Source organism: Numida meleagris, chromosome 4, assembly GCF_002078875.1.
Source record: "Numida meleagris isolate 19003 breed g44 Domestic line chromosome 4, NumMel1.0, whole genome shotgun sequence".
Classification (NCBI taxonomy): Eukaryota; Metazoa; Chordata; class Aves; order Galliformes; family Numididae; genus Numida; species Numida meleagris.
This window is the reverse complement of record NC_034412.1, coordinates 91,653,724-91,681,556: the sequence shown is the minus strand read 5'-3', so window position 1 is coordinate 91,681,556 and position 27,833 is coordinate 91,653,724. Positions and strand designations below refer to the sequence as shown.

At 34.5% G+C, this 27,833-nt stretch overlaps 2 protein-coding genes and 1 long non-coding RNA gene across 6 annotated transcripts in view; 1 reads left to right on the top strand and 2 right to left on the bottom strand.

The window, feature by feature from the left end:
* LOC110397609 overlaps positions 1-18,521 on the top strand; it is a 72,929-nt gene extending 54,408 nt beyond the window's left edge. The window contains exons 3-6 of one of the 3 annotated variants that reach the window (XR_002437885.1): positions 3,215-3,384; positions 10,745-10,958; positions 14,482-14,549; positions 16,222-18,521. This is a non-coding gene — a long non-coding RNA (uncharacterized LOC110397609). Of the gene's footprint in view, positions 1-3,214; positions 3,385-10,744; positions 10,959-11,994; positions 12,254-14,481 lie in introns of those variants that run through there. The other 2 variants (XR_002437883.1, XR_002437886.1) reach the window with 2 other exon arrangements.
* Positions 19-20,509, bottom strand: RNF212 (ring finger protein 212). Of its 2 annotated transcripts, XM_021394107.1 has the most exons (12): positions 19,491-20,509; positions 17,871-17,932; positions 14,449-14,523; positions 11,255-11,311; positions 8,590-8,648; positions 7,288-7,352; positions 7,120-7,189; positions 6,337-6,382; positions 5,688-5,751; positions 4,477-4,546; positions 3,196-3,392; positions 19-1,608 (listed from the first exon to the last, which is right to left on the bottom strand). In XM_021394107.1, exons 1-12 carry the CDS (start codon positions 19,600-19,602, stop codon positions 1,571-1,573), a joined length of 915 nt encoding a protein of 304 aa, XP_021249782.1. In that variant the 5' UTR covers positions 19,603-20,509; the 3' UTR covers positions 19-1,570. The 2 variants fall into 2 exon arrangements, with proteins under 2 accessions (XP_021249782.1, XP_021249783.1); XM_021394108.1 differs by lacking the exon at positions 14,449-14,523.
* On the bottom strand, positions 20,586-26,878 carry LOC110397608 (transmembrane emp24 domain-containing protein 11-like). The gene is made up of 5 exons (XM_021394110.1): positions 26,386-26,878; positions 25,458-25,558; positions 24,599-24,724; positions 22,996-23,142; positions 20,586-22,103 (listed from the first exon to the last, which is right to left on the bottom strand). The coding sequence occupies exons 1-5, from the start codon at positions 26,513-26,515 to the stop codon at positions 21,954-21,956; spliced, it is 654 nt and encodes a 217-aa protein (XP_021249785.1). The 5' UTR covers positions 26,516-26,878; the 3' UTR covers positions 20,586-21,953.

Sequence of the window (27,833 nt, the reverse complement as noted above, 5' to 3'; positions counted from 1 at the left end):
CACGCAAAAATAATAAAACCCAGATACTTCTACTGATTGTATCATGCAACTTCCAGCAACCACAAAAGCTATAATTTGACTGCAGTCCCGGGTGATGACTCCGCAGTGTGATAAGATAAAATAGAAAATTAAAGAAATTAAAGAAATTATAAATAATACCTTCATGTGAGCCAAACAAATTGAAAGCCACTGGGGGACACTTATCATGAAAGCTGGCATTTGTATCCTACTGGCCTCATTTTTTCAAGCTATTCTAGCTGATCTTGAAGTAGAGAAGAGCTGGAACTTAGAAAATTTAATGCCATACTCTTTTACTCATTGTATGTCTATGCTACTGTGAAATTAAATCTTTCAAACAGAAAATTGCTTGAAAGGTAATTTAATTTGAAATCCCACTGAAAATTTCAAGTAGGAGAAAATACATAAAGTGTCCCATGGTAAAAAATTAAAACAATTACAATTTAACAACTTTACTCTGAAATAAGTGAAATGCAAATCTGAAAATTGGTGATAGAAGCTCCTGGTCCAGAGATGTTCGCAAACCAATTATTTCTCAATCTATTTTACTCTCTTGCAAGTGGCACACTTGAACTCAGTGCAGTAGATAGCTAAGGAGGCAACAAAACAGAAAAATACCTTCATACTCCCCTTTCTATTTTAAACTTTCTTTCAGATCAAGCAAAATATTTTAACCCAAAAGAAGTTGTACCATTTACTTGGTGGACTCGGTCTCAAAAGTTTATTTTAGTTTTCCTATTTTTAAAGAAGGGTTAAAGTTAGGGCCAAACCAAAGGTGTGTTTTTGGTTTTTCAATCATACCAAAATTTATCCAGACAGACACAGTAATGGTGGGAAATTCAATGGAAGGGTGGCAGTCTGGGTCTTTCCAGTCAGAGCATTCAATCACTATTCTTCTGTGAGGAAAGGCAGTCTTTGGCATGATACATCTCTTCAAACCAGTTCCTCCATTTCATTGCATTTTTGAGAAGATAGCACTGCTACCTAAATCAAATGGTAAGCTTCTTGGAATGTTGTGTAGATATTGTGTTAGAAGTTCAGAAGAGCCTACTAGACTACATAATATCTCTCAAAGCATACCGCTTACTACACTGTAAACCAAAGGTGATCTATTGAATAAGAACCCAAATTTGGATTTTGGAATCAAATGTCTATTTGATTTAATGTCTAACATTAAAATATTTTTTGGACTGGAGTTCATCTGTACGGGCACAACTGTTAAAAAACAGAGCAAGAAGTGCTCACTGAATATAAAAGCATTTTTTGTCTTAACACTTCATTAACAAAGGCAATTTATTTTTACAATTTTTACTATACATTTTAAACCAAAATTCCTTTAAAAAGCCAGAATCTTTTGTACTCCTGCTTAAAGTTTCTATAGATGTTCATCAGCAAGTTCAGCAATGCTTTAAATACATTATTCATGCTGAATACTAGTTAGTTGTTTTATGCTAGTTTGACATTTTATGGAAATTACAAACACTTTGATATCCAACAGCAGTGTACAGCCTTTCAAGATGCTTATTGAACAAAATAAATCACAGATTTTTGCTTATCTTTCTGCTGATTGTCCTCCAAAATTCGCTGATCCTAGAATAAGAATACAAACAAATATTTTAGTAAGTCTGAAGAAAACTTTATTCATGTAAATCATTTGGGGAAGAAAGAAAGTAAAAATGACCAGAATTTTAAAATATAAGACATACATTTTGATGAGAATTTTATACCGTTTTTTATGAATTTAAATATTCTCTGTTGTATTTATATAAAATAAACAGATGTATCTTTCTGTTGAGAATGTATCCTGTTCCAACTTCAGCTGCACAAATGAAAGTTTAAAGTAAATGTTACTGTTCAGTCTATTTTACAATTAGCTTGTAAACATATAGCTCAATGAAAACTTAATACTTAAGTTCCATACAGCTGCTTATTTTCATAATGTAGATTTCTACTCTGTTTCTTTTATAGAATTTGTCAGGCTCATGCATTATTTCACATGCAACAATTCTGGATTTAAAGCAATTATGAGATATTCAAGATCTGTAAGCATCCATAATTTCAGTACGAATGAATTTTTTAAAACGTGTAAATTAGTTTTCACTTGTGATGCCAACTTTGCAATACAAAGAATTAATCTGCCCCAGTGGATCTGCAGACTGCTCACCTCTTGGGCTGGTCTGTGTGCAACTACGTTTGCTAGCTTTACATTGAACTCAGCAGCACTCAACAATTATTACCCTGGAGTAACTCCCTTTTTATTGGCACCTGAGGATATTTATGTGGATGACTTGTTGACAGCAAGGTCCATAAGAAATGTGGAGACAGCAAATCTGCCTAATAAGGGAATAGTCCTAGGACTGTAAAATTGATGGCCTTGGGAATTTTACTACTAAAGACAGTGATTGGGTAGCAAGTAACAATAAGATAAATGAATTTTGTGTAGTTTAGAATATGGGAAAAACAGCTTGCAAATATGATCACAAGTATCATCTAAGCCTTTCCTCCCAAACTAAATGCATCTTCCTTTTTTTTCCTAATGATCAGATCACTAATACTTCTTACCTTACAAATACCGCAATTTTCTTTTGTGTTCCTTTTTTTCTTCACTGGATATAGTGAGACATCCACTGTCACTCACTTTCCACAACACTTTATTTTTTTTCTACAGAATCTGTCTCCCATTCATTCCTTTCATTATAGACAGTTTTTTCCTTCATTCTCATATGTCTTCTCAAATATTCTGCTTTATTACAGAACTCCTGCTGATGATCTCAGTCTTGCTATGACTACCACTGATTAACTGCACTTGTGTTACTAATGCTGTTCTTTTCTCTGCTCTTTACTTGAGAATAGCAACATGACTAGATTTGCCAAATTATTCAGAATTGATATTTTACTAGAAAACAACGTAGAAATTATCAAATTTAAACCTCTTAAAATATATTCTGGGTAAAGCAAGATACTCTGTTGCACCAAAGACTAAGACTAAATATTGATCATAAATATCAACATTTCCCACACATTGCAGGCAGCCTAGTTTCAATTTTCAAATATCACTTTTATGTTGCATAATTTGTTATTCACTCTTTTCCAGTAAATAAGTAATCCGCAAGCATATATTATGCATATTTTTTTTCAGGAAAAAGTGCTGAATGTTATTTTCTTAGATATACTTGCCTAAATGTTGTCTTTGCAGAACTCCAGAGATGGTGATTGGATGTCTTGTTACAGATGACTGTGGGGAAGGAAACGTAAATTGATACAATGGAGGAGTTCTGAAATCGGAAGCAGACCATGATCCCCTTCTAATGCTTTGTGATCCAGATGGTGATATAAGTGAACATCCATTATGTGGCAGTCCTACAGGTGTGGATCTATTAATGGAAATTATTAATGGATAAGATTTGAGGCTGCTTTCATAGAACAAGAGACTTCAAAACCTTTTAAATTCATATTGCTACTATTTTAATAGAAAATACAACGTATTCTTGTACCAATTCCTCATCAGATTTTTAGATAGACAGGATTTTTACATTTTGTAAGGAGCAGAAGAAAACAAATGATCTGATCCAAGAATCAGTGATGGAAAAGAAGAAATATTCTGTTGTATATACTTGAAATTTATGCTAAGGAGGCATACGGAGCTTAATGATTGTAGACCACAAGAATATTTTTTCTGTGACCATTTAATATCATAGAATTATAGAACTGTAGAATCACCAAGGTTGGAAAAGACCTACAAGATCATCCAGTCCAACCGTCCACCTATCACTAATAGTTCTCACTAGACCATGTCTCTCAACACAACATCTAAACGTTCCTTGAACACCTCCACAGTTGGTGACTCCACCACCTCCCTGGGCAGCCCATTCCAGCTCCTGACCATTCTTACAGAAAAGTAGTATTTCCTAACATCCAGCCTGAATCTCCCCTGGCACAACTTGAGGCAATTCCCTCTTGTCCTGTCACTAGTTACAAGAGAGAAGAGAATCTTTCTATTAATGCCAATAGTTTAACAAATTGAGATATTTCCATTTCTTAGATGAAAAATGTTGAAAGACCTGTGACATGCCCAATGAAGACGTTCAGTTTAATCAGAGAATAACTCTTGTGTAGATACTACATTGACATTCTTGACTTTCAGAAGAGTTATAAAGCAGAGTGGTTATTCCATTTTCTTAGTTGAAATTAACTATCCTTAGCATAAAAGCACCGTGACTTTAGATGTCCACGGGTACTGGAACTCAGATTATATCTGTGTGTTTTTGAAGAAAGTAATTTCAAAATAAAATCTTCAAATAATATAAACTTTCATATAGTTGACAGATAGTTTACACCGTAATATACCTTAAGATGTAGAATATAGCCTTTCAGTGTATAGATTTATAAAGGCTAGGCAAGAGTTAAATTTCAGTGTCTCATAAGAGACTGTAACATCTTTAAAAGGTTTTTAATTACCTTGTAGATACTGCTGTACTTTGACTTGATGTTATTCCAGATGACTGAGAACTTCTGTAGGATACACTACCTGTAAGAATTACATTTTTAAAAACAGAGTCAAAATGAATTACCCACTTTAATTGAAGAGATCTCATTGGAAATGATGATTAATACCTTAACTGCATTATTTGGGACAAATTCATGATCAATTTACTCACGAACGAGAAACGGTGGAAAATTAGAATAGAAAATTGGAAATGGCTGATAAAATGAAGTCATCGTGTCACTTCAGAAATAATCAAAATAACTCTAAAAATAAAAAATGTTTGGGGGGATTTAGCACAAGCAAGACATTTACTGAAGTACACTCTGCACGTGGCTGGAGATGGATTCTACTAACTGCTGAAGCCAGTTGTAAGATTGCCTAAGAATAGACTATTGCAGAAGCATGCTGAATGTAAGATTGAGAATAGGAGGGACACAGAAATGGTAGAGACTTGCACAGCATTAGAAATTCTGGGAAACTCCTCACAAAAAAACAATGCCTAAAGAAATCACACTATTTTCAACTGGCTGTCACTGATGTATTATTTACATAGGAGTGTCACCCAAGCTCTGCAACAGCCAAGAAACGAAAAGAAAGTACAGTCAGGTAAAATGCCTTCTACACTAATATAGTGATATCATGCCTAAAAAAAGAGAAGAAACCCTTCACTTGAAATTCTTAATATTTACTTTTGTTTACAAAATAAGCTTTAATTTTGTTACAAAACATTTCTCTAACTTCAGTTTAGTTAGTTTCCTCCCCTTTCCTCAAGTGATTTTTAACATAATATTTTGGACAATGTCAACTTCTGGTAACTATATATAAACTAGCATAATCATGAGGGCCAGTGGAAGGCCAATAACACGTAATGCAAGTATGTATGTCTTGTTCAACCACATACATCATTATAGTATTTTCTTTACACACATTGACTATGGTTGAGCGTCTATCAGTAAATGTCACAAAAAATTATTCACAGAACAGAAGAGATAAGTATTGGGAAGATTATTTCACTTGTCATTTTAACCATTTCCCATCTGCTGAATTCAAGTCGATATGGTAAATTCTTTACACCTCAACACAATTGACATTTTGGCAGTAACCTGCTAATGCATCAAGTTTAATTTATTAATTCCTTTAAAGTGAAACAATTTTTTCCACTGACATTTTTCTTCTTACATACCCATGCGTCCATCTTGTGGTGGAGTTATAACTGATAATCTTACTGGACCAGTCATTGCCTCAGGCTAAAAGAATAATATAGTATTAATTACAGTGTAATAAGTACATTCATTATTAATGTATTTTAAGCAACAGCATTCCTGTTTTGAGGGTTATACACCCGAAGATTTCTCCACTCTCCACTGCCAGGCTTGTTCATGGCACTAAAATGCAAGATCTCAGAACAAAGTTACAGTTTTTAGAGAGACAAATTTTACAATTCTTTAAAAGCTGTCTGGACATTGTTTGGGACAACTGGCTCTAGGTGGCCCTGCTTGAGCAGGGTTTTGGAGAAGAAGACCACTAGAGGCCCATTCCAAACTTATACATTCTGTGATTCTGTTATTCTGTGATATGTGGAGAACAGAATTCTGGAAAAATGGTGTTGAGGTTTATTTATTTTTTGTTCCGTTTTGAGGTACATCTGACTTCTACTAAATATTAACCTTAGCTGAAATGAGTACAAACTGGTCTGAACTGGAGGTAGGGTGGGGTGCTGAGGGGGAAGAAAGATGGGGGAGTAGTGATCTTTTTTTATATTGTTAACAGGGTCAAAGAAACCAAAAATCATGTATGTTTATATATACATATACACATATATACAAACTTACTTTCCTCATTGGTGAAGGTACAGGATCAACCTCCATTGACTCCATTCTCACAATAAATGTCAAAATAAGTAAAATATTGCAATTAAAAATAGCACGTTCTTTAAAATGACTAAAATTATGTAAAATTTAACTAAAAACACAAAATCAAAAAACATAACACATTATATATATGAGCATTCTGGATCTGTTCCAAAGCTCACTATCAGCTGATACTGAGGTTAGTTTAGATATTTACCAAGAAAGTTATTTTATATCATACTTATGTATTTGTCACTTGTCAACACTATAAGGGCATTTTGAATTATTTTTAATAAATCAGTCATAAGTAATGAAATCTTCTACCTTGAGCAAGATGTATGTTCAATATATTTAAAATTTAATAGGCATTGAATGCCTTGCTTGTGTTCATCCTATCTAAATAACTAGAATGTAAATATAGCTGTCTGTACAAGTCATTTATATATTCCTCTACAGTTAAAAGGAGAAGTTCTCATTGCTCACCAATTAATCAATCTGTCTGTACAGAGCATCTCTAGAATTAGGTGCATCATGCCATCTAGTGAGTACAAAGGCAATCCATAAACTATCTATCTATTATGTACTCTAGGATATATATCCCCAGTCCTTTGTACTAACACAGTTTGCAGAAACAAACAAACAAAATAATAAATCAGAAAAGATACTCATTTTAAACTCACTCTAAAAGACATTGCTTTGTGTATAAGATATTACAATATTGCCATTGTTTAGATTTTCATTTAAAATTAATGGATTTGCACCTACGTTTCAGAAGTGGAAGGATGACTAGGTTGAAGAGAATATGAGGAGCATCCATTTAGTCTTCTTGAAGGTACTAAAGTTATTAAAGAATTTAAGAGATTTTCTATTAGAATATTGCTATGTCCACAGGTATGCATTCCACAGTTAATATCTTACACCAGTGCTTCTTACTGGAAAGTGGATTTCTGCTTGCACTTGCAAATGGCAGTTGAGTAGCTTGATGAGGAGGTTTCATACTAAACGTGAAAAAGAAACAATAGATATAAATTGAAGGATGGTTTGGTTAACTCATATTTCTAGCTGGTCAGTATCCAAGTACCTTATACATAAATAGCTGGTTTTAACATCACACTATTTACCAGGAAGGAAAATATGCAATACATTTGAGCAGCTATTAAGTTCATCTTTTCTATATTAAAATGTCTATATTAGTCACTGTATGCTCAACAGTATAACTTTAAGAAAACATTATGATCTTTAATGGAACAAGATTGAATGGAACAACATAGCAATTTCATGGGGCAACATATTAAAATATAATAAATTGTGACCTGCAATTGTCAAAAATCTTCATTTTCACATTTACATTTACCCAACATTAAAATATACGGATTTCAAAGGAAATGTTGGCAGCTTTGTAAAACTGATACTTTTGCCAATACTTGTACAAAGGAAGAACATGTCTGCTGAGCATATGAGGAGATCCCCTATGTCAGACTCTCTTGATAGAATTTTGTGAGAATCCAAAATTTCTTTAAGAACTCTATAATTGTTATAACCAAGGTGCTATTTACATGAGATGCAGAGATGTAAAAGGAGGCAGTGGACAAAAATATACAAACTATGATAATCCACCATGTACCTAACTTCCTTCATGATGTTTTTCTTTCAGTATATTACACCAAGGATCTTAAGAAAGCATAATGAAGTATTATTTGCATATCAAAGTCAAAAGAAAGTCTATACTAAAAATGAAAAATCAACAAGCAAGGAAAGTAATAAAGATCAGCAATGTTTTTCTGTTAAGTTGCTGTCTTCATGAACTGTCTTATCAAGGAGATTTCAGGATCCTTGTTCACTGATATTCATAAAAATGACAATATGTAGAAGGGTTGCTTTGAAGCAGTGCAATCTACAGGGAGTACAATATTTTAAATATACACAAAGAAATCTAAAGAAGAGCAAGCCTGTCAAAGTATTATTCCAGAAGTTTTTGAAGATTTTTAGTGTAACCACTGATTTGAATTTTAAAATAAAACAATTCCTTCCTTAAGGGCATGATTAATGTGGAAAAAAAAGCAACTGAGCTGATGACAGAAATCACTTTTCATTCATTTTTACAAAAATACTTTTCTTCTATTTACACAACCTGAGAAAAAGGCAAAGAAAGCACTTTTAAATTGTTTAATCAATTAAAACTACTGTAATCTGATTACAAAAGATCATTTACTTTTGCTGCATTAAACCTCTTACCATTGTATCTGATGCAGTTGTTGCCTTGCTTTCCTCAGAGATTCTTCCAGCTTCACTCTCTGTGACATAAAAATTTAAACAAGCTGTTTTTGTATGATATACAATTTCATTTTTACTCTACTAGCATTCCAGAGTGTTGAAACATTGTGCTTTTTTTGTTTTCATCCTTTATAATCACTGCCATTCCAGACTTACTATTAGATATAACAGGGCAAGTCTGTAGCTGTTACATGGATACTTTACCCAGACAGTCTCAAAAATATAAACCACCTTTTAGCACTTGCAGACTTAGTTTGCTTATCTTTTCTTAAGAAGCATAATACTGGATAAATGAAAACCAAGAATGTCATCTAAAGTAGTTTTCTTCTATTTTTCTTTCTCTTTCCTATATCTGACATACTCACTAAGGTACATTCAATAATTTAACAGCAGTTCTGGCTAACCAGGGAGGTGTGTGCTGACTGGAGGTTAACAAATGTTACTCCAATCTACAACAGGGGCAGGAAGGAGGATCCAGAGGTTTATAGGCCTGTCAGTCTGACCTCAGTTCCAAGGCGGGTGGTGGAGCAGATCACCTTGTGTGCTATCACAGGGCACATGGGAGTGATCAGAAGGAGCCAGAATGAGTTTGAAAGAGGGCAGGTCTGACTAACCTGATCTCCTTCTATGGCAAGATGAGCCACATACTAGATTAGGGAAAGCCAGTGAATTTTGTTTACCTCAATTTCAGTAAAGCATTTGACACTGTCTTAGGGTATTCTCCTGGAGAACCTGGCTGCTCATGGCTTTACCGGGTATGGTTCACTGAGGGAAGATCTGGATGCATGGCTGGACTCAAAGAGTCCTAGTGAGTAGATTTCAATCCTATTGGCAGTCAGTCACCACTGGCATACCCCAAGGTTCAGTCTTGGGGTCAGTTTTCTTCAACATTTTAATCAATGATCTGGATGAGAGGACTGAGTGCACCCTTTAAGTTTGTAGATTCTAACAGGTTAGGGCAGGAGTTTTGATCTGCTTGAGGGTAGGAAGGCTTTGCAGAGGAATCTGGATAGACTGCATAGATGGGCTGTGTTCAATTGCATGATGGATCATAAAACCCCATGCAGCAGTATAGGCTTGAGGAAGAATGCCTGGAAAGTAGCCTGGAGGAAAAGGACCTGGTAATGCTGGTTGATAGACAGCTGAACATGAGCCAGCAGTGTGCTAAAGTGGCGAAGTATGGGTTGCTTCAGAAATATTGTGGCCAACCTCTTTGTATGAGCCACTGTTGAGAATGCACCTCAAATATGGTGTTCAGTTTTCTGCCCCTCATTACAAGAACGATATGTAGTTGCTCCAGTGTGGGTGTTCTCCAACCTTGATAATTCTATGATTCCATGATTCTAAGATTCCATGATACAAAAGTTATAGTGCAGTTAATATGGGATTATCAGAAGTAGATACCAATAACAGTATTTCCAAAACACCAACTACCATATATCCATATTTTCATTCCTGATTCAAAATGTATACAGTTCGTAGCAGTATCTATTTGTAGTAAGTTTATGTGAGGAGTTATTTCTAATTATGTTATAGATACAACAACAAAAAAATCTCCATTAAAGAATGTTATCAGCTAGTAGAGTCCAAAGAACATTAAATCAGCACCCTATTATGTGTATTTTTAGAGTTATTCACTACATGATCATATATTATTTTTTATGGAGCATGTTAAAATTTATTCAATAGCCTCAATGCTGCGTATGTATTTTATCCTTAATTTCCTGTGTGATTTTATTTCTCCACTACTTCACACTATTTATATTTTCATTTGAAGACAAAATATAAATTTTCTTGTTAACATTTCATGCTTCTCACAATATTTTTTTTAATTCCTTTAAAACATTTCCTCCTTTATCTTTATACAATCATACAGTTTGTGGGAAGTATTACATGTTTTTGCAGATGTGAAACTCTGCAAAACACATTAAAGTTAAAATCTGTATGTAGGACCCTTTTTTATATATTCTTTATTTCTTTTTCCTAATTTAAGCTAGGTTTGATTAAGAGGGAGACCAGCATAGATACCAAGAACAATGTACCTGCCACTCTCTAGAACTTTTCAATTTAATACCAAAATGCTTTAAAGAAGATAAACAGTTATTTGTTTTTTCAGTATTTCTGGGTTCTAGAAGAATACAGGTGTGAGATTTTCAGGAATATAAACATCAAGCATCCATACCACACATAACACACCTGCACCCTGGTATCTCTGAAACTCACTGGAAGAGCAAGAAAGAGGCTTTTATCAAGATCATGAGAGCTGCTGGTTGGATGTGACAAGGATGATGTACTGGAAATAAAGGAGATCACGAACAAGACAGGCAAGCGTGAGAATCCTTTTTGTGAATTTACATACACAGTATTCAGTTTTTCCCAGAAGCCAAGGTCTATGCAGAGGAGAGTGGCAGGAAAAAGCACTTGTACAATCTATCCGAGTTTTCCTCTGTCATTTCATACCTAGGACACCTACTGAGGGTTGGTCCACCAGTAAGGACAGAAAGGAGACAATGCTGAAAAATGACCCTAAGTATTCCAATAAAGAATGAATATATTTTCTACAACATAAACAAAGCAATAAGGGAAACATAACCAACAAAAATAAGAAAATCACAATTAGATTTACCTTTTCTCTGTGGTATGCTAGCAAATGTTTACGATTTTTTTCTTGAAATTCTGAAATCTAAAAATAAAATTTGATACAGTCATATCAAGCTTCAACTAAGTACATTTATGTAACCTCAATAAAAAATGCAGATTTTTCTATAGGTTAATAAGCTTTTAATATATCCTTCATATTACTTTTTAAACCTACTTCCAAAAAAAATCCATGTCCAAATTATTATTCAGATATAGAAAGTCTTACAAAGGTTAATTAATTTAGCACAACCTACCCTAGAGTTGGCAGATTTATTTCACTGAATTTGTATTTTAATACTGTTCAAAAATAAGGTAAAGAAATTGGAAAGGCAGTTTACCTGTAGTATTTCTTATTCATTAGTGCTAAGCAAATACATAAAATTAATGGTAATTTAAAAAGTAATGTGTCTTACCGGCAACTATAACTTGCCTTGTAAAACTATCCTGTTAATTAAAAAATGTTAGCCATGCTGTCAGGTGATGCGTAAGCACTTCATGTTGTGTCCAGATGACAAGTTAAAAATAAAGAGACACAATCTAAGCAAGACGAGCTTATTGAACAAATTACAATAGGCAGAAGCTTACTAATAAACCTTTCTTCTGACATATTAGGAGTAAGAAAAGTGACAGAAAACATGCAGGGCTAGAGACAATCAAAAAGAAATACTCAGAGAAGATAAACCCCTAGCGGAGTAGCTAATTGAAATGATTACTTTTTATTCACAGTGGAAGAGCCTAGGAGGTTTCCATTGGATACTCATGAAACGATGAGAAATATCTTCTGAAGAACTGATAGAAGAAACATTCAAAAGAGAACAATCAGAATTCCTCACATACTGAATTCCTAACTCCTAAAAGCTAATAAGTAGTTAAGTAAAAGAAGTCAGTCAGATCATAGAATCATCAAATCCTTAGAGTTGGAAGGGACCTTTAAAGGCCATCTAGTCCAACTCCCCTGCAATGAATAGGGACACGCACAGCTAGATCAGGTTGCCCAGGGCCTGATAAGGGCCCTCGATACTTGAAAGTCTCCAGGGACAGGGCATCCACCACAACTCTTGGCAGTTCCAGTGCCTCACCACTTTCACTGTAAAAGACTTTTTCCTTACATCGAACCTAAATCTACCCTCTTTAAGCTTGAAATCATTTCCCCTTGTTCCATCACAACAGCTCCTGCTAAAGAGTCTGTCCCCTTCTTTCCTGTAACTCCCCTTTAGATATTGAAAGGCCTCTATCAGGTCACCTCGGAGCCTTCTCTTCTCCAGATTTTTGGTTAAAAAAGGAACAATAGGTAACATCATCATTTCAGGGTCAATGTGTTTGATGATACTGTATCCTGAGTCTTCTTACCATCTCAGAAAGGATACAATAGCACTGGAAACAATTCAGATAAATTAGAGGTATATCATAGCATCAATACAAAGAATGACTGCTTAAATTATGAGTCTTCGTTGCTGGAAAAGAGACAGCTGAAGAAGGGTTATGCTAGCAATCTAGAACTAATGAACAGCACAGAAAGAGTCTTTGGGAGTTGTTGCTTTTCCTCTTGCACACGATGCAAGAAAATGAAGACAGCAAGTTAAAACATGTAAAAAAGGAAATAGTCATCAAATAGTGTACAATTTGCAGACCTCCTATTATGTGATAGATGCTAAACATTCAGAAAGCTACTTGACAATGACATGAAGAAAAGCTTTTGAATGCAATGGCACCATCCCTAACTTGAGAAATCCTTGGGCCATAAACTGCTTGACAGTAGGAGCCTGTTCTGAAGATAAATCACTACATAGCAGCCTTGTTCCCATATGGTTTCCTAAGTACCTGCTGTCGTGATTAAATACTAGGTTATAGAAGGTTTTGCTCTAAAGCAGAACAAGCTTCTTTCATGTTCTTTGATGCCAGTGGAAATTCTGACCAATTCTTGATGCTTTCCAGATTTTACATGTCCATTCATTTCCTATAGGTTATCTCAAGCTACCAGAAAAAAAACCACCTTAAACTTCCAAGATCATGTCCCTCATTTCCTTTCTCTGGCACGTTACAGAAGTTCCCATTCAGATATGATTGATAATACAGATCTCTGGATTTGTTCAGTTTGCAGAATAACTGTATGTCTACATGGTACCTCTGACATGACAGAGGAAGGCTTCTTGTTTACGATATGTCAGCTATGCATCTCAGGAAGAGGATTGCTGAGGAAAAGGTCCGTGCTCAACTTTGGAGAATTTTGTGAAGTACAGCAATTCTATAATCACCATTGTCAATTAAGAGATTTCTAAGATGAAGACAACAAATGATTTTCTCTTCATTAATTTTCCCTTTATTAATTTTCTACTGGATCAGTAAGCTTACCGCAAGATCAAACCAGCACAAAACAAACAATGAAAGTTGCAGGTCAGTGCAGGGAGGATGCATGACTTACAGCTCAACCTAGAGTGGTTGAAGCTGACAATGAAATGTTCCATACCAGAGACAAAGAGGAGATGTGTCAAAGCCAGGCTGAAAAGATGGAGACAATGAGAAGGCAATGCAAGCTTGTATGTATTTGCTTAACCCAAAGATTTACTCAAGTTCATGCAGTAGCAACTAAGACTGAAGGAAGGGATCCAGTCTGGATTTTACAGAAGGCAGAGAGGAAATATTTCTAGAAATCTTTTGTTGTATCTGTCAAAAAAAAAAATCAGATCAGAGTATGGGGTTCTTTTTTCACTTTTTAGTAATTATATTGTTTTATTTTTAATAAATCTAGCTTTTGGGATCAGGGATTTTTTCTTAGTTAGCTTACTTTGTTAAAGAAAAATGTAAGAAAACAAGGCAGCATTCATTTCAGAGCTTTCTCCACCTTAGGTTTTCACTGCTTAACTTTATATTACTAAAATTAGTGTACATTATCTGGGCCTGCTGAAGATTTAATTTTTCATTTCATGGCATTGAAAGTGATTTTACATCACTGAAATAACCAGAACTAGTGGTCTACAGAGAGAGTTTGAAAACATAAGCAAAAGACATGATAAACAATTTATGCTCTCTTAAGAAATTTAAAACTGTGAAATTAAAGAAACAAAGAGAGTAACAGTCACACGGTTTGAAGATTTGTTCCTGTATTTTTCCCACTTACAGAAAAAACAGTAGAAGTTTCTAATTGTTTTATACAATTAAAAAGTTTTAAGGGTGATTCACCTGTGTTATTTCTTTTGCATATTTCTTGCACAGAGTGTCTATTCCCATGAACAGTGATTGAATTTCAGGACTTGTCTAGCAGGAAAATAAATTATAGCAAGGTTAGTACTTTTTTTCTTGCAAGATCTATTATACAAAGCATTTCATGAAGTGCTTCTTAAACTGATTGGTGTAGAATGTGGATAAATAAAAAATGGACAGATCAGGAGTAAAGGATAATGCAGAAACTGAAAACAAGCTCAGTTTTATTTACTGTCTGTATTAAATATCTGGAAGGCTTTGTGCTTTCGTCTAACTACATTGCACACATAGTAACAAAAACCATAAAAATTTCCAGAGGACATAAGAAAATACAAACAAAATATATCCCCAAAACAATTACACTAGTTATAGTACTAAGTTAAAGTATTACTGGGTGGCAGGAATCAGTGATCGCAGTTCAAGCTCCTTCACCTGAGAACCTTGCAAGATTTCTAATGTAACTGCAAATAGCTTTTCAAAATGAAAAATCTAGCCTAAATAAATAAATAAAATATCTACTGGAAGTAAAAACCATGGACTGGAACAAAATGGGAAGCAAAAACCATCCCAACATATTAACTGATAAGAAGATTGTAGAAGGAAATAGACATTTTTATGTAAGGAATCACCTTTCAAAAACCAGTAAAAACAGTACTAAAACTGTTGCAAGCAAAATGCAAATTAATACTTAGAGTTCTACAGAATCTCAGAAAGTTTAAAAAATAGAAAAATAAAAGAAAGATGGATTACTTAAATAAATAAGTAGGCCACCTATGAATGAATTAATAGTTCTTCTGAGCTAACAAGAAATTAGATAAGTGTTATCACTTACATCAGAAATATTACAATGAAATAAGAATGAAGCTTTCCTCCATTTGGGAATGCACAAACGTATAGAGAGACAACATTTTTATCTACTTCAAAAACAGTGTAACACTAGTCAGATAACCAAGAGTAGGTGACAGCTTCATTTCCCAAACCCGCCTTCAATGCGTATTCTATATTTTTTACTATATGAAGAAGTGAGTCTCGTGTATATGAAAAATAATTATGTGAGGAGTTAAATTAATAACCACAATTTGCTGCAGATTTTTATCTTTTCTTCTTCATATTCTGATATCTGCTATATCCATGTCCTGTACAGCAATCCTACTGAGCAGAGATGGCATGAACACACTGTTACTCCAGCACTGTGTGCGTGGCTGCCAAATGCACTTCTGCTGACTGACAAGCTGAATTTGCATTTCTCTCAACAGGGGAACTAAACTCCTTTCCTTGCTTTCCTCAGTCACCAATTTTCACAGAACAGACACGAGGAAATAAATGGTATTTGAACATCCTCTGCTCTTTGAATTTGGTTGACATTAGCCAAAGCATTCAAAAAGTTCCACCAGGTAAACAGGCACAATGAGAAAGAAAAAAGCAGACAGATCAGTAGTGTAGTCTAACTTATCTGTGGTATTAGACTAAATAAAAAACAAGCAAGACAGTGAAAATATAGTTGAAGTCTTTAAGATGCGTTCATAGAGGACAGCCCTAGAAACTAATTTAAAGTCCAAACAAAGCAGCAACCTTGGTTTGAGTCTCTGTTTGACTCTGAAAGAAATAAAAAATAAGCTTTGTTGCTGATTTATAAACTCTTTAAAATGAAGGACTGTAAAAAACAGTTTCGGTTTTGTTTGTTGCATGGAGGAGTAGCAGATGTTAACAAGATATTCTGAATTAATGAACAGTGAGATTTTGTTTTATCAGGAAGCTGAACAATCCTCTGGGAAAAAGCAAGTGGGGACCATAGGAGGAAAGTAAAAGGCGACTAGCATGCATTGATGTAAAGATAAAAATATTGAACGTATGGATGCTGATTGCACCAATATACAATTTAATGAGGAGTTTTAACACAATTACAAGACTTCCTACTCATTGGGAATGCCATAGCATCAAGCATAGAAAGGTTTCCAGGTATATTTCCACTCAGATTCCTAAATTATAGAGCCATAAGACTTTTTTTCTATGCATCTTTAATTAACATTCCAATCATTTTATCTGTTCTTAATCAAGGCTAAGTAATCATCATTAATGTCTTTTTTAAAGAATATGGTAATTTGCCTCCTCTCTGTCCTCTAGAGCAATGACAGGTTCTAATGAAACATCTAATCTTTTTGTTAGTATCACAATCATTGCATTTTTAAATTCCTTCAGTATGTTTCAATTACATTATCAAGTTGAAATGCTGCAATTTAACACTGATATAACCCAGAATTTAGCTTTGTTATGAGCAAAGGGCTGGACAAGATGACCTCCAGAGGCTTCTAACAACCTAAATTATTCTATGACTGAAATTGATAACAAAATTTCCATCTAAGTAGGCCAATAATGAAGGCTTATTAAAATGCATCCTTCAGAGTTTCTATGAGTTTCTTTTTCTGGTTTATTTGATTGCAATTTTCCTTGTTCTTTTTAATTATATTGGCATTTGACTCTTGCTGTAATGGTTTACTTTTTGGTAGCATTGACTTCTTCAGGTTTCAGTATTTATATATGTATCAGCTCAATGTTAAGCACAGGTAGTAAAATCATGCCTTCCTCCAAGGTCACCTCCTCATGATTAGTCCCAAGCTGTCCTCTAATTCACATGCATTATTGTGTTATAGTCTTGTATGACTGATGTATTTATGATTTTTTAACTGTATTGAATGCCTTGAGTACTTTTCTTCTACATTTCTAAGGCAGTCTTGTCTCTTAGACAAGTATCGTTCTAGGAAAATATTAATGTTTTGAAAGCCCATTTATGAAATCAGCTAAGTAGAAGATGGTTCTTAGAGAACCATCTTCTGGTTCCATGGGAGTAATAGGAAAATTGAATATTTCTAACAATTTCTTAAGAAAGAGAACTAAAAGCCATTCATTGCCTAGTGAATAACTCTCATCTATAGTCTGTATCATTTCATAATCACACGGTCATGAGGAAAACAAGCTTAAGAGAAAATGAGGAGAAAAAGACCAATACACTCAAAAACATTGGTGGGCCAGCATGCAAATTTTTCTTGAGTCCATTACACAAATTAATTCATTGCAGTCCACGTTCTCTGATGTACAAATATTTTCCACATTTTGATGGTAATCACTGATGTTACAAAGTAGCCAGTCACATTTCTGAAATGCCTGAGTGATTTACAGTCCAATAGAATCAGAGGACGTTAAGAGTCTATGTAGACTTTTCTTTGAAAATCTATAAAACTAAAAGCAGTATAGTGTGAAAGTATCCAAGGCTACCAAGCTATCATCAGTAAATATTCATGTCACAGTTGGCAAACAGAAGGAAGTATTTTGTAATGCAAATAATTTAGCTGTTAAACAAACCACAGATTAATGCAATATAATAGCACCAAAGCTTCATTTACCTCTTTTGAAAGGAATACTGTACGACAAGGAGTTCTGCAGATCAAACATTCATCTTTTTTGCCTGTAGGGTAAAGACACACTTAAAATATACATCAAATGGAATAGATATTGTATACATTTTTAGTAGAATTTGTTGCCTAAATCTTTGTTTTGAGCTTGTAGAAGGAATGTGAAGGTTATATAAGAAATGCAAATAAACATGAATAAAGGATTTGAGTCAGCAACCCTGTACACACAATTGTGTGTGAATGTCATCAGGTCTTAATCCTGCAAATAAGTATTCATGTAAATGATTTTATGAATATCATTAGTGTCACTGAATGCAGGTGACTTTTAGTTCCTTTGATTTAAATAAGACTACTTGCCTGGTTTAATTAAGTGCATGCTTAAGTGCACTAATGAATTAGAGCTGATCAGATATATGACTTTTTAGTTTGGGATTTAGTCTTGCTCTCTAGATAAAATATATGAAACCTTAACATCAAAGAATTAATAATTTCTCCTTATTCTTCTTTTCTGTGAAAAAATTAATCACCTTTTAAATCCCTTTCTAAAACTTTATTACTTTTTAAATGTCTCTGATTATTTGCAAATGTATTAGCAACTACCTCTAGTAAATGCATATGACTGCAATAAATTTGATAATTTTATTAGATGCTCCCTGTCTCTAAAGATCAATGTTCACAAGCATCTTTAAAGAGGATAACATTTCATCATCATTATAATTGAGTTCACCAAAGAAAAGTGTCTCAGACACTTTTTTTGCCAAATTATAATAGCAACAGAAAGAGAACCTGTGATTCATGTTCTAGGAGCCAGCATGTTATATATATATATCTCCTCTCACCTCTACGGGAACAATGCAAAGTATTTTAGGCAAAAGACTCATTTTTAATTATGAAACAAAGATGTATCACTTCTTCTGCTACACTTACTAAAAGTATGGCATTTAATATGACCACAAAGGGAAAAATATGAATCTTCGTCTGCTATTTTTTTCTTTTGAAAAGGAGCTTCTGTATTCCCCTACACATTTACCAGAGATCCTCATGGGAGAACATCACAGGAGTCCCAGAATATGTCTCAGAAACAGCATATAACACATAAGAGCTTCAAAATGTCACCTACGATCCTCCTAGCCCTACTGAAATTTATGTAGCATTTCATTGACTGTACTGAGATTTAAAATGTCTTCAGACTAGTGGCAAAATCTATCCTGAAAGTACAAATACTTTGTTTTACAAACTGTTCTCTCACTAATGAAGAAACATGCCCTTTCCAAAATGCGACAGAGCAGATTCCTATCTTATTTTGTTTTTATAATGCAGGCATGGTTTATAAGCATCTGGGCTCAATTTTTATTTAAGTGCCTAAGGCTTGTTCTCAAAGCCAGATACCTCCAGGCAGATTCATCTGGAGGCCTTCACAGGTTGCTTTTACTATTTAAAGAAAATCAGTGGCAACAACTGAAAACGTTTATCAATAACAGGAAGGCAACAAAATGAAAGGCCTTTTCTTTTCTTTCCACAGTGAGAGGGAAATGCTTATGGGGAAGGTAAAGGAGGGCACACCAGCACTGCCTGGCTGCAGCAGAAGGCCCAGCTTGCGGCAGCCATTACCTTTCTGGAGGCAGAGCTCACAGATGACATGTCCACAGCTGGTGAAGATGAAGCGTGGCGTGGCCTTGCGGGGCTCGCAGAAGCAGGCGTTGCAAAACACTCGGATGGCCATGGGGTGGAGGGGCAGGAGAGACTGCAGGTAGCCTGAGGGGTGAGGCAGACACTCGCCCTGCTGCGGCGAGGCCTACAGGCCTGCCTCTCTCGTGTCCTTCCGGCCTGAGCCCTGAGCTGAGGTGTGGTGGCACCCCTTCTCCAGCTGGTGTGGAGAGCTGGGGGAAGAAGGATTTAGCCCTCACTCCACAAAAACTGGGGCTTTGCAGCCTCTTGCCACCAAACCTGAGAGGTGCCCATGCAGGGGTTGCTCTGTGCGAGGTTTCTTCCTTCCTCAGGTGACAGACCCTCACCAGGGCTGTGTGTGGGCACTTTGCCGTGAGCCCTCATCACAGCCCCACAGGCTGCATAGGAACCTTAAAAAGTCTGCTGCCCCCGGAGTACTGCCCCAGAGAGCTGCATCTGCACTTCTGCTTTGTACATCTAGTTGGGAATCTTGAAGGACGCTGAAAACATTTCACCAAAGCAGAGATATTTAATAATAATAATTCTAAGTAAAGAATGAAGCGCTCTCTAGCTGAGACTCAAAGTCTCAGTGCTGATTTGTGGTTAAACATAATACTGAGGAGTTTAATAATCTCTTGTGTGAGTTCTGACGTGGTGCTTGCCTATGGTTTAAAATCATAAGTGCATTTTAAGTGAGGAGATTTAAAGTTATTATTGGGGTGTAGTTGGGAGCCTTACATTAAATATCAGCTGAAGTCTGACCCTATTGTTAAGCTTTCTTCTTGGAATTCACATACAATATGGGTGTAACTCATATTTCTTCTTTTCCTACACCAAAGATTTTATAACCAGACATGTTGTGAGTACTCTACAGAAGTGAATTTAATAACACTCACTTATCAGTCATTTCAAGTGACAATTCCTGAAGTATGAGAAATGTTAAATATAGTACACATTTCAGAGAGCAGCTTTATAAGATTTTATAAAGATTTTATTATAAGATTTTATTTTAATTGATTTTGTCTGTAGAGCATTGTTTTTTGTCTCTACTTTGTATTAACTACAGAGATTCTCACCTATATTTCCATACCATGAAATTAAATCTACTTAAAGGACAAGGTCATTCCTTGCTAGTGAAAACAAAAGGTGAGGAGGAAGATAGGAAAAAGAAAGAAGGCATTGTCTTTAAAACACTAATTTTTCCAGAATTATTTCAGCTTGCAGCTTTTGGATCAGAAAAGGATCTGAAAAGACAAGTATGAAAACAAAATGCAGCACTCCTCCCTCAGAGTGCTCTCCAGAAAGCCTTCTTAAAGATTGTCTCTTTACACTAACCAAGTGGGGACGTGGATGATGCTACCTCCTCCTGTTTTTATGCTAATGCTGCTTTGTCAAGCTAATTATTTGAGTTTTAAACCACAGCTTTTGTCTCATGACTGCATGATACTGTAGTAATTCAGGATGTTGTACAGAAACTAGTTAAATTAAGGCATGCAGATATATTCAACCAAGCTGCAACAAGTAAAATGGAAATACTGCCAAGTTCGTTAGACAGTTGTGTTACAGTTACTGAATAATTAAAGTTAAAAAAATCATCAATACAGCATCATACTTCAGAATTCAGTGTAAGTATAACTTAAAAGAAAATATAAAGGCAAAAATCCAGTGTTTGCCAAGAAGCCTATAATTTAGCCTACATTATCATTCTTCATAAAGGCTAAACATAAACTGTGGGGAATGTCAGATCTCAACTCGATAGCCTAATGTATAGGGCTTATGTAGGAGCAAAAAGGAAGTGCAGTTCTAAGTAGTTTGTGTAGGTCTCTCTGTTCCATGGTAATTGATCACAGTAGGTTCCACTCTCACGTAAAACTTTCAATACTTTAAAGGAAAACAGTCACAATTATAGCTGAGGAAAAGTTGGTGTTGTGTTCAGTTCAAGATGCTCTCACCAAATTAAGCCACAGGAGATATAGTTGTCTTCCTACTAAGTCAATCTAGGCTGAAACACTGATTTGTTCAAGCCAGTACAGAAAAATATTACTAAACAAGTAGAGAACTTAAAAATATTTGGAAATATCTTCTTTAGATTTGTCTTTTAAATTTAACAATCCTGAGTTGAACTTCAGCGCTACCTAAGTGGTTTAGTTGTCTTTCTTCTAGATTTAGTTTCACATCTGTAGAGGAAAATAAATTGACAGAAGATGGGATTCAAGGATTAAAATTTAAGGGAAGGCCAGACACTGATACAAATGGAGAAAACAGAGTTAGAGATGATAGAGTGAGAACTCTAGTAGAAGGTGAGTCAAGCTTGAGAGTTTTATACAATGTATTTTCTCATAGATAACAGGGTTTCTTTGGATTTTAGGCCTTAGATAGCAAGGAGATTTTGAATCTTTGTAAGACTCAAACAAGCTTCTTAGCTATAAAGAAATCTCTGAGAGATTTGATCTGCCATATTCCAATGGAGACAAGGATTAATGTTTGTACAACAGCCCACCACAAAATATTGCTGTTGGTTTGTTCACTTGTCTTCCGAAATTTTTCTTCACGTTCCTGAGGAAAAAAAGAAAAACCGTAATTATTATACACCAGCCTCTGCATGTTACATACTGCTATCCTATTAACTAGGCATAGTTCTTCTGCATAGTAGTAAGCATGTTTGTTGTTTTTCTTCATATTGATGAAAATTAACATTTCTTCTTATCTATAAGTTGTCCTATGTACAAATAAAAGCTAAGAAGCAAACACACTTCTTTTCTGAAGCAGAAATGCAAGAAGTTTCCCTTGTTGCTTAAATATGCATTGTTATTTTGAAACATCGATATATACTTATAACCCATAAGTACATGCTTAAGACTTTTTAGGTTTGTGGTCACTTCACATCGCAGTCAAGACACTATCTGCAGCCAAATTAATTTTTTTAGGGAACTCGTTGATAAATTATAAACACAATCTGATTGCCTGCATACATGTAGAAAAGTGAAGAGAATGGTGCACTCTTGTTTGAGGGAGAGCTTTTTTTGTAATGGCATGAGGATTTTTTAATCACATTCAGTCATTTCCTTAGCCATTTCAGTAAAGTTTATACACAAAGACCAGCATGGAAACAACATCTGGCAACATCATCAGCAATGGTACCTGCCACCTGCTCCACTGCTGTTATTGGTTCTGGCCAAGAAAACTATATTTGGAAATTCCTGCTTTAAAATAACACCTGTTGTTATAACCATGAATTCACAGTGGTCAATTAGTCTTTATATTGTTTTCCTTTACAGTTTAAAAATATTTTGAAAGGTAATATGGGATGTTTTGGTTAAATACTAATAGGTTTTTTATGACTTAGCAAAAAATAATGCTGCAATTAAATAATAAACCTCGCATTACTTTATAATCAATAAACCACTACACAGCATTTTTTACTATTACTATTAAGAAACATACATACTCTTTCATAGTTTTGTTCTTTGGATATGTGATGTATTTGCTCAAGCAGATGTTCTATTCTAACATTAACTTCATTCACTTTGTCTTTGGCGTGAACAACAGCTTCATCCAGAAAATGTTCTCCAATTCTAATGTCCAAATGGATACGCTAAGAACAAAAAAAATATTCTCATTACTGTGTCTTCTTGTTCTCATAATTCCTTAGAAGCAATAGACAATTTCCCTTTAAGCTCATTACAGAAAAATAGTTCTAAATACTTATGGAAATCCTTCCTAAAGTAAGAATCAGATGGAATATATAAAGTGTTTCTTAATTTCGTTTTAAAATTAACTATGCAAATTTAAAATCTTCCCTAATTATTTAGGGCACTGTTTTATACTAGTACTGATTTAACCATTATGAAAATGTTTTCTCTTCTCTGCCCAAATTAGTTTTTAAAAAATGAGCACCCTTAAAACTGCTCGTTATATTTCACATTCCATCTGAACACTGCAGAAATGACATTCCCCAGTAGTATTGCTGGAAGCTTTTAGTAGTTCCGCTTCTAGGTTTCCTCCACATTCAGTTAGGAATATAAGACTGGAAGTTGACCAGCTAATACATTATTTGCAGTTTATCATAGGTGTTAAAGCAGAACATTCCGTAAGATACCTTCTTCATTTCTCCACACATGGTTTATCAGGTAAGAAATAGGTGTCAGGATCCTATCAGCTACTCTAAGATCTTTAGCGTAAGTGTCCGCAACTCTCCAGACAATAGACACATTGAAAGAAAAAAGGAAACCGCAGTTTGAAATATGATGAAAATTAGTTGAGGATGAATTGAAATTTTTGCTAAAACTAAAAGGAGGAAGTTATCCCAGAAGCTAATTTGTACTTTTGTCCCCAGAAGGCAGTTAGTCTACCTCACTTAACACATTCACAAAATGTTCATATACAGATGGTTATCTGACTCTTTTTTGCAATCAACTTTTTTTTTTTTTAAAGGCACCTCTGGAGATTAACTCTTCTAACTGCTGTAACTGTCCCTTGAGAGTTGGCATACAGATAGATGTTTCAATACAGTGTTTATGAAATGGCTCAACTAAGTTAAAACCATATCACCTTCGATGTTCTTTTTTCAGAACTCTTCATGAAGGTCAACTTTGTTGGTAATAAACAATACTGAGAGTGCTAATATTTTCTTAATATGAATATCTTTCAAACACTGATGTTTTCTGGAATTATTCAATCTAAGATAGTGAAGCCAAGCAATAGCATTAAGATAAGTAGTTTTGTGACGGTGTTTGTGTTAGTCAATCTCACATATTGATCTTTCCGAGTCCAAACTGTTGTTGTTATTGATCAGAATCTTTTCACATTCAAAGCACTGTGCAAACATTAAATCAATCTATAGTTATTAGTCTTGCTTCTTTAATCTTGAATTAGGTATGAGAATAGTCTTTTCATCTTTTCATATTCATAAGTATAAATTTGTCATCTTTAATCGTGAGGAAATGTCGAATTGTCTACTAGAAATTACACTTCTCATCTGCTTCGTAAATGCTGCAGTTTGTGTACAATCAGTACTATTACAATAAAGAATATTTAAGAAATACACCTACCAGTTTACTTCCTGCAAATGCCACAAGTCTTGTGGAGTTTGACTGTAAACAGATAATATGCTCTCCAGATTGATAGGATGTAAATGAAAATGTTGCTGATGGCCCATAAAGTTTTGACAATATTACCTGAAATTTAGATATGATATATGTTGGATATGTACAATATAAATATTAATAAAATAATTAAAAAACAGTATTCTGAACTGAATGTAAAAATTACTCAAACTGCCTGAAAACATTGAATTTATCTGAGAGAATAATAAAGAATTTAATCTCACAGTAAACATTGAAATGCTATGACTTTCTGCAATGTACAAAAGCCAATAGTCTCTAAAGCATTTCAAGTCTGAAAAGTAAGACTTTATTTAGGCATAGAATAAGTTGCCATTTGTTGAAAAAGCTCAGGAACTCATGGCAACACAAGCAGTTGCTATGCATGATGGATTTGTGCAGCCTCATAGTAATCTAGTCTTTCAAAGTTTGTTTTATTATTAGCCTTCCTGTCTGCTGCTCAAATACTTTCTGAACCATTTTGCTTCATTAGTGAATTTCCATTCTTTTATAACCTAGCCTGTTTTCTCAGTTGTAGCTTACTAGTCTTTATGACATAGTTTTGCAGTTCCGGTAGACATGCAAAAATTGTCCATAGATTCCACATGTTCTTTCAAACATGCCATTTCTATTTATTCTGATAGCAACTACGAGATGCTTATACATTTCAACATCAAAATACTGAGCTAGCTGATAGATTATGGATTCACTTTTTCCCCAAAACATCCATATTTTTTTTATATTTTTGCCTGCCGGTGTCAGAAGTCAACACATAAATCACACAGAAACATTCATAAAGAATATTTACCTCAGCAGATGGAGTTGTAACAGTCACGAACATTCCTAAACCAGGAGCAGAGTCAAGAAATTCTTGTTTATGTATATCCCACTTCTGTACTTTGTAATTCCCTGAATAAAAACATAGATAAAAATCTGTTAAATAAAACATAGCTTAATATTAAACATCCTTATTGCTCTTTTCAGCAACAATATAAAGATAAATGATTAGCAATAAAACAATATATGTATTTCATGTACTTACAAATGAAACTGCTCAGGAGGCATTTTATAGCAGTGTGAAGTGCAATGAATTTTTACTACACTAGGAAATCTGAGAATACTACAAAAAAGATTGATTAACAGGTAATACTTTTTTATTACCTCGAATGCTCTGGCACGATTAGCATCCAGAGGACATGCTGAGACCACCAGAAGAGGAAATATACTGTATTCAAATCACATTTTTTTTATTGCCTTTAATATTCATCACATTATTTGCAAAAACTATTATATATTTATTTTGACTATCACCTTTCAATCTTACACTTCATGTGTTGTACATGAATTTAATATATTTGTGATATCCCAGGTTGAATGGAACTCCAGTACATCTTGAATTGTTTTTTTCCGAAACACTATTAATTAAAAAATTCTGGTATGAATGAGTCATAGTGTATAGAAGTACATGCTGGAACAGCAAATCCACGGCTGTAAAATTTGAAGACATTTTTCCACGTTGGGTTACTTAAGCTCTCTGCAAAACTTCCTTTGTGTAATCTATACCCAAAATATATGAGGACATGGTGGCTAGTCACTGCTGTAGGGACTTGTAGTGTGCCCTCTTTCTTATCACCATAGTTGTACCATATTCATCAGTCACAACTTTTCCTGTTAAATTACAAACTGTTTTTATTATTGCATAGGTTATATCTCATATAGCAAAGACAGGTACCTACCAGTTACCAACGTGTCACTGGGAACATCTTCAATTACACATTTCTCTTCTCTTTCTCCACTATGAAAATACAAAGCATGTGAAAAAGAAATCCAAAAGCTCATAAGAAATCCGATTAATTGGCTTTTCATTATTTTTATGTATCCCAGTTGTACTGCTTTTGAAGATAACTACAGAAGTATGTAGTCCTGTGGTTTTTCCTCATTTGCTGCTTATCAGTGTGTGTTTGAGAGAGAAAAAACTGTGAGAAAATGCAGCTGGTGGTTACACATTTATAAATAACTACAGTGTGCTCTGTAGAATGAGATAACAAGAAAATTTGTAAAATCTTTATTTTTTCCCAGCATCTAGACTGAAATTCTATTTTATACACATAGAGTAGCGTGAAACTTGGAAGCATCTCTCACATACTTGAGATTGGTTCTCTATTAGCAACCAAATTGGCTATCTCTTTTCTTAAAAATCTCAAATTTCAATGTAAATTGAACTTATTAACTTACATTTCTGATTTCTCTACAGTGATTATGTGTTATAAAATTTCACTTCTCTGTTATTTAGAAATCTTGCAATTTGCAACCTAAATCACTGGGTATATATATCTGTACATATGATAGGAACTACATAAAAAGGCTGAAAGAAATATGAAGAAAGTAAAGAACCTGAACAAAAAATGAATTTGAAACAAACAATAATGACTGTGATATAACAGAGAAAAATTTTGAATTAACACTTTTATCTAAATGAGATTATTTACATAACAGTGTTTTTTTTTTTATACTGCCTAATAAATTCTCTGAAGAAAGTTGTATTGTAGAACAAATAATGATTGAGATTTTTATTATTACCCTTTGTACTATTAGAAATCAATCAATATGGCTGATGACAAACTCAGTTACTACTCAAAGTGAGGGAATATGCGCTCATTTCACAGCAAAGACTACCCACCTTTGAGATAATTTACAGTAGGAAGGACTCCATTTTGATTTTAGTTTCCCATTCAGAATATCCCTGTGCTCCTGATGCAGTACTGATATACAAATCACATCTGATGGCCATCAAATCCTGAAGAGGCTCAAGGATGAAGTTAGGACTTCATCACTACTTCAGCATTTATCTATCAGAACAAGTTTCTGATAGAAATTCTGTTCTGATAGGTTCAGAACAAATCAGAACAGATTGCTTAGAATCTGATTGCATAATTGGAGTCTCCAGAACAGGGAGTTCTTGACTGACATGCACCTGCATAAATTCTCATGCCTTTCTGCACCTGCAAGAAGAACATGTTTGGCCTCAGACTGTGAACTACTTAAGCAAGCACCCTTTCAGACTTTTATTGACTTGAGATCTCTAAAAAACCATGTTCCAGTGGGAGAACAACAGCAAGATGTACAAGGGGACATCATTTGATCCTTCACTCTATCCATACACAATTAGGATATACACTTCTAT

Bases quoted from the DNA above. Each gene is read 5' to 3' on its own strand.
- RNF212 (XM_021394107.1), bottom strand. From the start codon at position 19,602: ATGGCCATCCGAGTGTTTTGCAACGCCTGCTTCTGCGAGCCCCGCAAG. The intron at 11,312-14,448 runs GTGAATCACCCT...TTTTATTTTTAG, and splicing joins ATGCAAAAGAAATAACACAG to ATTTCAGAATTTCAAGAAAA. The intron at 4,547-5,687 runs GTATGTAAGAAG...TAATTCTTACAG, and splicing joins ACCACAAGATGGACGCATGG to GTAGTGTATCCTACAGAAGT.
- LOC110397608 (XM_021394110.1), bottom strand. From the start codon at position 26,515: ATGAAAAGCCAATTAATCGGATTTCTTATGAGCTTTTGGATTTCTTTT. The intron at 25,559-26,385 runs GTAGGTACCTGT...GTTTTTATTCAG, and splicing joins CAGTGACACGTTGGTAACTG to GGAATTACAAAGTACAGAAG. The intron at 22,104-22,995 runs GTATGTATGTTT...TTTTTTCCTCAG, and splicing joins AAGAACAAAACTATGAAAGA to GAACGTGAAGAAAAATTTCG.